At 41.1% G+C, this 12,814-nt stretch overlaps 1 protein-coding gene across 1 annotated transcript in view; it reads left to right on the top strand.

The window, feature by feature from the left end:
* LOC149080781 (leukocyte elastase inhibitor A-like) overlaps positions 1-10,655 on the top strand; it is a 55,309-nt gene extending 44,654 nt beyond the window's left edge. Inside the window, exons 2-4 of the mRNA XM_089237291.1 lie at positions 6,877-7,426; positions 7,513-7,987; positions 8,878-10,655. Coding sequence (XP_089093417.1) covers positions 6,915-7,426; positions 7,513-7,987; positions 8,878-9,237 — 1,347 coding nt within the window. The 5' untranslated portion in view covers positions 6,877-6,914 and the 3' untranslated portion in view covers positions 9,238-10,655. The remainder of the gene's footprint in view (positions 1-6,876; positions 7,427-7,512; positions 7,988-8,877) is intronic.
* Positions 10,656-12,814: the final 2,159 nt, after the last annotated feature.

The raw sequence follows: 12,814 nt of genomic DNA, 5'->3' as shown, positions 1-12,814 counted from the left end.
CTTATTTCAAGTATGAAATCACGCTGTGATATAAGAGGGGACCATACCCCCTATTAACCCATTTTTTTGTTTATTCTGCAACCGCTGTTTCACACCTTCCGACTCCAACGAGTGTTACGCACGATCATGCTGGCGTATTACGATTAGTGAATGGTTATTTGTTTTGTATTGTATCAATGTATGTACATATCATATTTCATTAAAATCGCTCAAGTCTGCAAATTCTCTTCATTTCTTACACCAGTGTATTAGGTGAAAGCACACGCCGTCACATACTAACGATTCGAAATAATGCTATTCCCAGAGCAAAACCCGTTGCCACTAGCCGATCCGGCGTCCAATGACGAGCTCCAATCCGTTATTATGATCATTTTAAATCTAAAGTCTAATGTAAATGTTTAAAAATAATACAATTACATTATAATGAATGTTTTCAGTTCAGCTACGAAAATACGCTTAATTACCGAGCAAAGATGATTGGAAACAAAAGTCACATTCCTCTGCGGGGAATCGAACCACCAACCTCTCACTTTCCGTTCCGTTCGTTCTATGTCACCATCGCGGGGAGGGGGGGGGGGCTAATTTCGTTACGAGCTGTTGCTGATGTCTATTGCGCAGCCTTTCAACCCCAAAGGAATAACAGTGCTCTTAGGAAAGAAAATGTCTGTCCTCTGTATGTTAGGGGCCATTCAAGTATTACGTATGCAAATTTTTAGCCATTTTTGGACCCACCCCCGTCAGCAAAAGTCAGCAAAACACTGACCCCCCTCCACCCTTGTCAGCAAAATTTCGTGAGCAGCTTAGAATATTTCATATCTTCAAAAAGGGTGGTTGATGGCGCAAGCAACCTTCAAAGCCCCCCCCCCCCCTTGTCACCAAAAGTCAGCAAATCCGAATCCCCCGTCCCTCTCTCTCGATGCTGACGTAATACTTGAATGACCCCTTAATGGTTGAGCACGCTCCCGGCGAGGATGGTAGTTCGATCCCCCCACAGAGGAATGTGACATTTCTTTGTAATTATCTTCGCTTGGTATCCAGTCATCTATATTCTGTACTATAACTTAACCGTACATGCACCTCACGGGAATTCCTAACGAATTGGTTAAACGCAGCAACATGTTGTGCGTGTGTGTGTGCGCGTGTGGCTCTAGCGTATTTATGTTGTCAGAGTTACGCGTGTTTTGTGTTTTACTGTTGCTGCCATATTTCAAAGTGGAAATGGAAAATCCCTGAATTTTCATGTTACGCAAGTATTTGTGTTTAAGGCCTGGCTGTGTGTGCTCTCCGCGGGGGAAACTTCTATGATACGGTGGACTGGAATTCAAGCCCTTGAAAACGACGATGAGCAACAAAGAACTCGGACGAATCTTTTCAGGACGCACTCACTGGAGGAGAACGCAGTTTCTGGTTCGCGACTCGTGGGTGAACGGACGACACTGCAAACGTACCGTAACCCCCACAATAAAACGTCATTTTAAGGCCATTTCTCTTTTCATTCTTTTTTCGCTATTAATCGGCCTCTTGTTTACAAACAACTCTTCTTAATAGGTACTGTTCTGGGACTGGATTAATCAAACTTACACGGGTCTTGCAAGAATGCGCAGGCTTTCTCTCATCAGTGGGTTATCTCTCTTCCGGGTTGCTTCGCGTTTGCCTAACGTTGTCGTAACTTCGAACCGTGGCTCTGTAGCCCAGAAGCTTCTACTGATGACTAGGGCACGGATTATATGGTAGTAAATACACTGAAGAGCCAAAAAAACTGGTCACCTGCCTAATATCGTGTAGGGCCCCCGCGAGCACGCAGAAGTGCCGCAACACGACGTGGCATGGACTCGACTAATGTCTGAAGTAGTGCTGGAGGTAATTGACACCATGAATTCTGCAGGGCTGTCCATAAATCCGTAGGAGTAAGAGGGGGTGGAGATCTCTTCTGAACAGCACGTTGCAAGGTATCCCAGATATGTTCAATAATGTTCATGTCTGGGGATTTTGGTGGCCAGCGGAAGTGTCTAAAGTCAGAAGAGTGTTCCTGGAGCCACTTTGTAGCAATTCTGGACGTGTGGGGGTGTCGCATTGTCTTGCTGAAATTGTCCAAGTCCGTCGGAATGCACAATGGACATGAATGGGTGCAGGTGATCAGACAGGATGCTTACGTACCTGTCGCCTGTCAGAGTCGTATCTAGACGTATCAGGGGTCCCATATCGCGCCAACTGCACACGCCCCATACCATCACAGAGCCTCCACCAGCTTGAACAGTCCCCTGTTCTCATGTAGGGTCCATGGATTCATGATGTTGTCTTCATACCCGTACACGTCCATCAGCTCGAAGCAATTGGAACCGAGACTCGTCAGACCAGGCAACGTGTTTCCAGTCCTCAACAGTCCAATGTCGGTGTTGTCGAGCCCAGGCGAGGCGCAAAGCTTTGTGTCGTGCAGTCATCAAGGGTACACGAGTGGGCCTTCGGCTCCGAAAGCCCATATCGATGATGTTTCGTTTAAAGGTTCGCACGCTGACACTTTTTGATAGCCCAGCATTGAAATCTGCAGCAATTTGCGGAAGGGTCTGTCACGTTTAATGATTCTCGCCAGTCCCGTTCTTGCATGATGTTTTTCCGGCTGCAGCGATGTCGTAGATATAATTTTTTCCGATACACTCGGGAATTGGTCGTACGTGAAAATCCAAATTTCATCGCTACCTCGGAGATGCTATGTCCCATTTTTCGTGCGCCGACTATAACACCCCGTTCAAACTCACTTAAATCTCGATAACCTGCCATTGTAGCAGCAGTAACCGATCTAACAACTATGCCCGACACTTGTTGTATTATATAGGCGTTGCCGGCCGCAGCGCCGTACTCTGATTGGTTCCATATCTCTTTATTTGCATGCGCATGCCTGTACCAGTTTTTTTGGCGCTTCAGTTTATGTGGCAAGATACGCACTTAAAAAATGCTAAAGTATGCACTAAAAATAAAGATAGATCTGCATTCATCTAAATCTCTCGGTTTTTTCTTTTTTTATTAGAGCTCAAAAATATGTTTTTATCATATGTTTGCATACATTTATGTATTTTAGAAGAAGAAAAATCGCGGAGCATCATTTATGTATTTTGTGTCGGGGGGGAATCGAAGTGTTCAAATTTTTCAACGGGATGGATAGGATGGAACATTAATACGCCGTGAATCGACGGCTTCGACAAAGTGGACACCAGTATCGATTGGTAAGGGGCAATTCTAAGTTATGGTGTCGCAGGGAATTCTTCTAAATAGGGTTGTTAATAAATGGAATAGCTTAAACCCCGGAGGTAGTAAATTGTAACACAATTGACACGTTTAAAAAATAAATACGATAAACATGTTGGGGTAAATCGAGAAGCTCTATCCATTCTTAGAATAAGACAATCATAAGTATTCTTTATGGGCATTGTATATAATATTTTACCTTATACATTCTTTGTAATTGGTTCATTCATTCATTCAAACCGAGCACAACTCCGGTGTATCGCTATAGGCTAGGGGTCTTCAACCCGTGGCCCGCCGTCGCTATTTTGGTGGCCCACCAAAACATTTCGATCGATTGACACAATATCATTCAAAAATGGGGTGAAACGAAGATTTCAACAAAAAAAAGTCACCCAGCTTCATATAGACTTATAACAAGGACAGGCTGATCAGCGTACAGTATTTAGCTTCTGAATAAAGCTTTTAACGTAAAAGAAACCACACCATACACTTACGTGAAGTATCCTCCAAATGTTGATCAGTCAGACGTGTTCTAGTTTTGGATTTTGTATTCTTAATTCGACTAAACAACTATTCTCATATGTAAGTGCTGCCAAATATAATAAATTATAAGGCAGCAAATATAATAAAAATATGCTGCCTGTATATAGAAGATATGAACAATGCATATTTGCATATTTCTGGATACTTTTCTTTGAACACATATTTAGAATAAAAATCAATTAATGAAGGAATTTCAAAAAAACTTTCATTTAACTGCAGTCACATTGCATATCTGGAAATTCTAATTGCAGCTCAGGTGGAACACTTTCGATATCGACCGAGAAGGGTTAGGAAAATGTTTTCATAGAAATTTCGTTCTCGCGGAAGTCGGAAAATCTGCTTCTGAATTCCATTCTCAGATTTGAAATGCACTGTCCATAATCGTCCGGTTTCCAAGTTGTAGATCTATTTACCAACTTCAATAATTTTGTATGCAGTTTTTGTTTTGCAATTGACGTTTCCAAAGGACTAATTTAGTTTCGAACGCTTTTACGTTGTCATAAAAATTATGGACAAGTAGGTCTTTTCCCAGTGAGTGGTAGTTTAGATCATTCAGATGACCAGTGACATCGACAAGAAATGTGAAATCTCCCTGTGTTGTTGAAATAGCAACAACACAAATTTTGCCTAACATTGAAGCTTCAGTCAAGCAAAAACACAGTCAAGTTTCGCATTAATTTAGAAATTACATCCACTCGCATTCGTAATGTAAGTAACCAAAGATTTTCTTGTTTATTTCGTGCGTAATTAATTCACATATAAAATCATCCATTTTCATTCTGTTTCATACAATTTACCAACTTTCAAAAGCATTTACCAGTAACAGAAATGTATTAATATAGCAAAAAAGGAATTTTTTGACACTATAATTTGAAATGTTTTTTTTTTAAATCATTCAAAATTAATATTTGTTAAAATTAATTGAATTGAATGTTTGAATTCTATAAAATATTTTGAAATATATTTAATTTGTCATCGTCTTTGGGGGGGGGGGGAGTGGCCCGCGGAACGCGACAAATTTTTTATGTGGCCCTCGAGCGTAAAACGTTGAAGACCCCTACTATAAGCAATTTACTACCGATTAAGTTGTGCCGGAAGTATGAGTGTGTCCCCCCCCAAATACCCCGGGTCACGAAAGCGACTGTATGCATTCAACTGCCTGACACCTGCCCAGCCGTCACCCAGCCCTCAAAGTCCAGCCGCTTTGTAATTGGATGCTGTATTTCAGAAGTACGTGACATCCATATCTGTTACGGGCAGCTTTCTCTCAGCCACCTCGTTAAGCATTTTTCCTGTTGTGGCGTTGTATTTTGTATTTGTATTTTTGAATATGCCGAGATTATACCATGGTGTTAATAATACGTGGTGTTCTGTTAATGGACCGACAAACTCAGAGGGTTGTTAGGCATCAAGAAGAACAAAAATTGCAATGGGACATGGCGTCGCAAACCACGTTAAGAGGGTGAAAATCGCGAAATCCGCATGCAGGCTCTGAGTCCAGAGGAGACGAATGGTGGATCTCAATCCGCGTGAATTTTTCCTATGGGGTTACCTTAAATCACTCGTTTATGCGACGCCTATGGATACACCGAAGTATCTCGTAGCGCGGCTTGTCGTCGCTGCGGCAGACATCAAACGCATACCTGGTGTCTTCATGCGCGTCCTTGAATCGTTTTTACGTCGTTGTAGACTGCGCAATGACATCAGCGGCCGCCGCTTCTCGACAATTCTTGTAATAATTAATCAAATAAATCTTTTGATAGTTATTATTGTACTCTTTGTCGTTCCAGCGTAGCGTCGAAGAGTTCACGTGCAGTTCCGTTGCATTTCAAATAGCTAACAATACACTATTTCACGAAAATATATGAATAAACAATCCACTTACAAACTATATGAATACGCAAACGGCTAGGGGAAGCGCCATGCACTTCCTAGTCTGTATATATCACTTATTTTGTATAATAATAATAATTATTATTATAATAATAATTATATAATAATAATTATATAATTATTATTATTATTATTTTCTCTCTTGGTTGTGTAAACACAGAAGATATCCACCTTTTCGGCTTCTCCTGGAAGGACAATTGTCCCTTGGAGCCACGTGGATGCCATTTTGTGTGCGTGCTCAATTTCATGTGTGTAGTCTCATTGTGTATTCTATTTGTATACTTTTGTATGTGTCTGCAATTAAAAACAAAAACAAGATGCGTATCTCATAGATTCTTTCCCTTTCATTCGCCAACTTTCCTTCTCCCCCAATCAAAACTCTTTGTTAAAGTTTTTAAAGTGCCAAAATAAGAAGCAGCGTCGTCTATTGAGTGTCATTCGAGCATTTGTTGTAATTCAGTTGATGCAGCTTTCGCCTTCTGAACTTATTTTTTCCTAAAATTGATTTAATCTCCATTATAAAGTGTAATGGATAATTATAAAGTAAACTTCCTGGAACACTTCGATATCTGTCGCTGAGATGGGAAGCGGGGTGTGCCTGGTCTTTCAACGTTTCAGTGTCATTTGAAGGTCATTGTTTACAGGAAGGGTCTTCAAACGCTGAATCAGATTGGCCAGTTCATCTGTGAGGCATATGCATTCATTACAGTGAAGACATTCGCAGAGAAGTAGCTTCAAACTCTTTTCTTTACTTTTGTCATGTCATTGCTAGATAAAATGACCATTTCGAATCCATCGTAATGTGATTTCACCCACGAGACCGTGACGCCATCTATGTTCCGAAGCTGTAAGTAATTTCATAAGCCGGTCCAGTTTGAAATTCCATGCTCAGCTATTAAACAAAATGCTTGTTTCATGTTTCCCTCCATCACTCTTTCTAAGTTATATCATTTCAAAATTGAGAAGTAATTTCTGTAACAACCTGCACATGGACTCACAGCGATGCAAATCAGCTTTGACTTCTGTAGAAATCGCTAAAGTATGCTTTACTCAATCAGATACAATATAATCGAAATTACTTTCTATATACCTTTAATAACTGAGTGTATAGAAATTTTAATATATTAATTGTAATCAAAATTGTATTGTCGCTATGAATGTTTATGGTAAAATTTTTTGCTTACGTGTACGTTTCAGGTTGAAACGGGTATTTATCTCGTCGCGTCTGTGAGGCTATGGTTGACTCTCTGCCACGTTTCTGGTACCTTCTGCCGCTGGTACTGCTGCCCTTGTCATCCGCCACGAACGGTGGCAATGTGCAGGTGGTAACGTTCAACATGAGGAAGCTGGCTTTCTCGACGAACCAGTTCGGCATCGACCTATACCGCGCGCTGAACATGACGGACCAGAACGTTGCCATCTGCCCGTTCTGCATCGGGTCTTCCCTGGCCATGGTGCTGCTCGGCTCCGAGGGAAACACTGCGATGGCGCTCAGGCAGGCCCTCTACCTGTGGGGAATGCATCCTCAAGAAATCCACCTGGCTTACCACGATTTGATCTCGCACCTCGGTGTCAACTTGAGGGACGGCGACGAGGGTCCCGCTGGACAGTCGCCGACCGGATTTGGACCCGGTTACCATTTTCAGACGAGAGACGTCGGAGAAGCGAATGAGTTGAAGATGGTTAACAGCCTGTACATACAGAGACATTTCGCCATACGATACCCATACCAGTTTTACTTACAACGGTAAGTCTTACATGATTGGTTAATACACCCCATCCAGTTGGTCAATACCGAAATTATACTTCAATTTTAACCTTTCTCTGTCGTAGGTACTACAATACCTCCGTACATCCCCTGGATTTCATACTTAATGGCGAAGAAAGCATGAAACACATCAATTCTTTCTTCGAGAGGATCAGTGACGGCAAAACTCGTCAAATGCTGACTCACATCCCTTCGTCATCGACGAACCTGCTTCTGCTCAACGCCCTGTACTTCAAAGGAACCCTGGACATGAACATGACAAGAATCGACCACGGTAAGAAGTTCGGTAACGACCTGAGAGACGAGAGGCGATTCCCGATGGGTCTGATGCTGGAAGCGCGGAAAGCCAGGGTCCGTTATGGGGTTCACGACTATCTGAACTGCAGCGCCATCGAAGTCCCGTTCAAAGGAGGACTCATCTCGCTGGTGGCGCTCTTGCCTAACGATCCGGAAGGAATGACGCTGTTGGAAACTCGAATCAGTGCTCAGAGGCTGACTGACATCATCAATAGCATGCAGGTCAAACGAATCAGTTTCATGGTGAGTATCCAAAAGGATATATATATATTTTCAATCATGGGTGGAGATACGTGGGGGGCATTCCCCCCCCCCCCAGCATCAAAGGTGGAGTCGACTGATCTAATGTATATATGTATATGTGAATGCAATAATGACCTTGCTCCCCCAGACTTCCATGTCTATCTCCGCTTATGTTTTCAATATGGGTAAAATGGGTGTTTAAATCATGGGTACTTGGGAATCTTTACCGCTGGTTCAAAAGAAATCGACCATATCACTGTGAGTGGCTGTGAAACTTCTTCAGCTTGTCAATCACGAACACTTCGGTCCCCACTGGAGAACTCAAGGGTGCTCAATGCGTTATGTCCAATTCGCAAGGTATCGATCAAATCCATTGAGGGAATACCACATCCGCTTTGCTTCTAAGGATTGAATCAAAGCCGCCCTTACCAGACGCTAGGCTCGTTGCGAAAATAATAGCGTTACCAGGGGACAGAATTACAATTTCGGGGGATTCAAAAAGTGTTAGGGGCCTTTAGCCAGCACCTTCTAGAGAGAGAAAGCCTCCGCACGCTGCTTGTAACGTCAGTAAATAGTCCCTCAGAATATTCAGGAGAAAAAATTCCCTGCTCGTGCCAGTGTCATCGTTGTGCGGAAAAGAAATGATCGAGCTCAGAATAGGCGATTTCTATGCCCCACACCCAATCGCTATGCGGTATTTGTGAGCCAATCAGGAAGATTCTACGCCCAAATAAGAAGAAACGAAGTACGATGCTGTGCGGCAAACTTGCTAGGTAGCCTGAATGACGTTTATGGCAAACAGTGCATAGGCCTTCTATCTCTAGGAGGTGCTGCTTTAGTCCATATATTATTTATCTATAACCTACCACCGTATATTTGTTTATTTGCAGATGCCTAGGATACTGATGGAACAAATCCACGGGAACTTGACCAAGGCCTTGTACAACTTGGGGCTGATCGACCTGTTCACTCCAGGATACGCCAACCTGTTCGGGATGAGCAACTTCGGTTGGCTGCACGTCACCAACATGACCCACGCCTCGTTGATCGAGGTAAAGGAGTCTGAAGAGAACGGCCAGAAGCCGACTCGAACGAATAGTCCGGACGGTCAGCAAACTCTCGCCCTCGACAAACCTTTCCTGTGGTTTATCATCGATAACATCACCGGCCTTGCTCTCGCTATGGGGAAAATGGTCAGGCCTTATCAGGGACAAAACGCAGTACAGAGACCGCTCCCCCACCATGGGTGATCGCAATGGCTTCCCGTGAACACTTCAAGGCTTCAGACCAAAAATATTTCTCGATTCAGAGATTAGACAATCAGATACTTCAGACCGAATCTGAATAACTCGCACTCCTGTTAATGATTGAACGTTTGTCCCGTATTTCAACTCCCAGAGTGACTCTGTTATCGCCTGAAGATCAGCGAAAATTTGATAATTGCAGAAAAAACTGTGATCGTTAGTGTTTTTTTACAAATCAGTGAGGCCCTCTATCGGACATTTCTGTATCAATTTACTGTCACAAACACAGTATCATGGATACAAGGTGTTTCGTAAAGCTGTATATATTTTACAAATTTTTAAATATTGAAGGTGATGGTGTGCAGTTTCAGTTTGTGTGAAGAAGAGGGGCTATTTTTTATAAAAAAAGCTTAGTCAAGTATTTGTTGATAGATGGCGTTTCATAAAATCGAATCACAAGATTCTTCCGAAAATTGGCTTTTGGCATTTAGATGAACATTTGTAAGGATATCATGCAGTAATAGTTCTATGCACTTGTAATTACGAGAATTTAACCCCTTGACGATCACGGGCGTAATGTTACGTCTAAACGCCAGTGGAATAAATTCTAATGATGTTTCTCCATGTTTTCTTTCTCTCTTCGCCTTCGCGAAGCTTTATACGAAGTAACCCTATCAACTGAAGTTGCTTTTCTTCCTTCCCTCCTTTCTTTCTCCACTCCTGTTAATGATTTGTTTCCACACAAATGCAATGTATCTTTCTACGACAAACATGTACTGCTTCTACATGAAGTGGAGAAACCAGTGGTCCCCAACTTGATGCGGGCGGTCACCATGGTACCCGGGACGACTTACAAGTAAACTAAGCCAATGAACAAGCAGTTTTTAATTAAAAGTAAAATTTTGACATCGACGCCAGCTGCCACCCTGGCAAAATCACGCATGCGCCCCCAAGCCACAAAAAGGTTGGAAACCACTGAATCCCACCTTGTAAGCGAGTGCGTTACTTGTCACCGGAAGCAGGAAGCACGTCACGCAGGAGCACTAATTCCGACCCGCGAACCACTCCGGCCATTTCGAGAACTTTATTCTGGCCCGCAAATCTCACTTCTTTGAAAACATTAGATTACTTAAGACAGGACAAGGAGTTTGATGTGACATGTATGATAATATTATGTATGGCAAAGAACCTCTTTTGCATGGTCAAATTGATTTCAAGTGTCTTTCATTGGCCCTCGAATGAGAGCTCAAAATTGAGAGAGTTTTGATGCCCCCCACCCCCTCCTCCCCAACATCAACATTAATCCTAGGCGGAATCAGGAAACTTTGCACATCCGGGTTGGAAAATTTTACTCTGCTGAATGAGATAGGCAACCGTGCACGCGGGTTATTCCAGACCCAAAAACACTCCAGTGATCGGGGGGGGGGGGGGGAATCACTACTTTTTAAACTAGCATCTGAATAATTATTCTTTACCGAATTTGAGCTTGCCATATAGCGATATAAGGAGGTTCTAAGCTCGATTGCAAAATATAATTTTTTTAGCGGGGCACATGGAAAAATTACTGCCAAGATGTCTTTCACAAACATTTTCTTGAATGCAAATTTACACTTTTCCAAAAAAACTGTAGATTTGATTGCTGAGAAACAGCCCCCTATTGACAAAAAATTTAGTAAATTTTTTTAATAAATTTATCGGAAAAAAGCAATTCATTGAACGATATTTCCTAGTATTGCATTCAAATATACCAATTATTTAATTATTTTAATGAATTTTTAAAGCAATTAAAATGTAGCAATTTCTTAAGTAAATTTAAATGAAAAAATGTTATGGAAATTTCTCTTCACTAAGCGGCGTTTGAAAATGTCAACCTAATTAAGTGATCAAGTGAACTTCGTTCATATTTATTGCATGTGTTCCATTATTTTGCACATGCGAAATTTTTCATATATAAATCAATTTCTATTCAAGTTCTTCACAACTATATATTCCATATACAAAAAAAGAAGCCCCACCCCCTTTTAAGGTCTCCGATTACGTTGAAAACGTCATTTTGGAAGAAAATATGGATTTTTTTATTGTTTATAAAAGCCCTATTTGTTGTGATTCCAAAACGGGCCTTGTTTTGTTTATATGATGCTTAGAATCAAAGTTACGTTCACTTTAGTGTTGCGTGTTTACGTACAAGTAATACGCGAATAAAGACTTTAAACATGTTTTACGAAGGCTGATATTTTTGACATTTTACTTGACTTTGTGACATGATTAGTAACAATTGATTCATTGCATCCTTACGAAATTTTAATGTGATATTTTACTATATATTGTTGAGGTTATGAACCAAAATCTAAGCTCTATCACATATGTTTTTTGAATTACAGTGTTTTGTAGACAAAATGTAGGATGAAATTTCAAAAAATTCACGCGTACTTAAACATATTTTGGTGTAACTTATGAACGTATCACGCAATCCTTTAAGTTTTAGTTCATAACCTGCAACATTACTAGCTAAATGCACTGTGAAAATAACAAAGCATTTCATTAATAAATTTTTTTACAATCGTGTTTCGAATATCACATGAATTCTGCCTAAAATTTGACATAAAAACGACTTTTTCATACAAAATGCCATAGGTATACCAAAATTTGTCACTGTTTCGACCAATTTCGAGACACTTTCTATCAAAAAATGTATTTAAAGTTCACTCCAGAACCATTTTAAAGAAAAGTGACAAGAAAGGTAGTCGGATACCTTAAATAAATTTCTTTTAGACGCTGAAATCGAAAATTTATATAGCGTTATTGTGGAAATCTGCGGCGGGCCGTATAGTTTGCTCATCACTATGTTAAGTTAATTATTAGAAATATTTCGTGAAGATCTGTATATACACTTTCAAAATGAACGGGTAGTTTTCAACACAAAAAAAAATTTGCCAGAGTAGCCATTCGTAGAGAAATCTGTTTTTGTGCTTAAGAATTTGTTTTGTCCCCCGTTATGCTTTTTCAGCTGCAGTTGGACTCTTGGATTTATTCCAAAAGAATCGACTCTTGAATTCGTTCCAATGCCCTATGATAATGCGTCACACGTGAAGAGTTTCTAATGACACCTTATCCAAAGTCTCAGGATTGTAGTTTCCACATATAATATTATCGTCTCCTGTAGCCGAGAGAACCTCGAGAGCAGTTTCGTAGGCCGCGAAGTCAAAAACCTCGTAAAAAATCATTTTACTTGTCCCCCCATTTTTTCAATTTGGCTCTCATCAGATATCGTTCTGAAATTTCGGGTGTGTGACTTTCAAACGTTTTTCCTTCTAATGAGGACAAGAATGCCTCAATCCACTGACCCCTAGGGGTCTGTGAGTAATTTGTAAAGGGCCCCATGGTATCATTTATCATTTTCATTCACTACCATTGCATGAATGACTCATTTAGTGCTGTGAAATTATAATTTATTGCATCAGTCTTTTATGGTATGCAAATTGCACAAAACTATGCATTTTGGATTTTATGGGGATGTGTGGGGGGGGGGGGGGGCTCTAAATTGACCTTCGTTGCAGGGGGTCCGCAAAGAATTGACCTTTAC

This window comes from Pholcus phalangioides, unplaced genomic scaffold (assembly GCF_987345545.1).
Source record: "Pholcus phalangioides strain wild (caught in Gottingen) unplaced genomic scaffold, Ppha-v1.0 ptg000010l_1, whole genome shotgun sequence".
NCBI lineage: Eukaryota > Metazoa > Arthropoda > Arachnida > Araneae > Pholcidae > Pholcus > Pholcus phalangioides.
The sequence above is the reverse complement of the archived record's forward strand: the minus strand, read 5'-3'. Positions and strand labels throughout refer to the sequence as shown.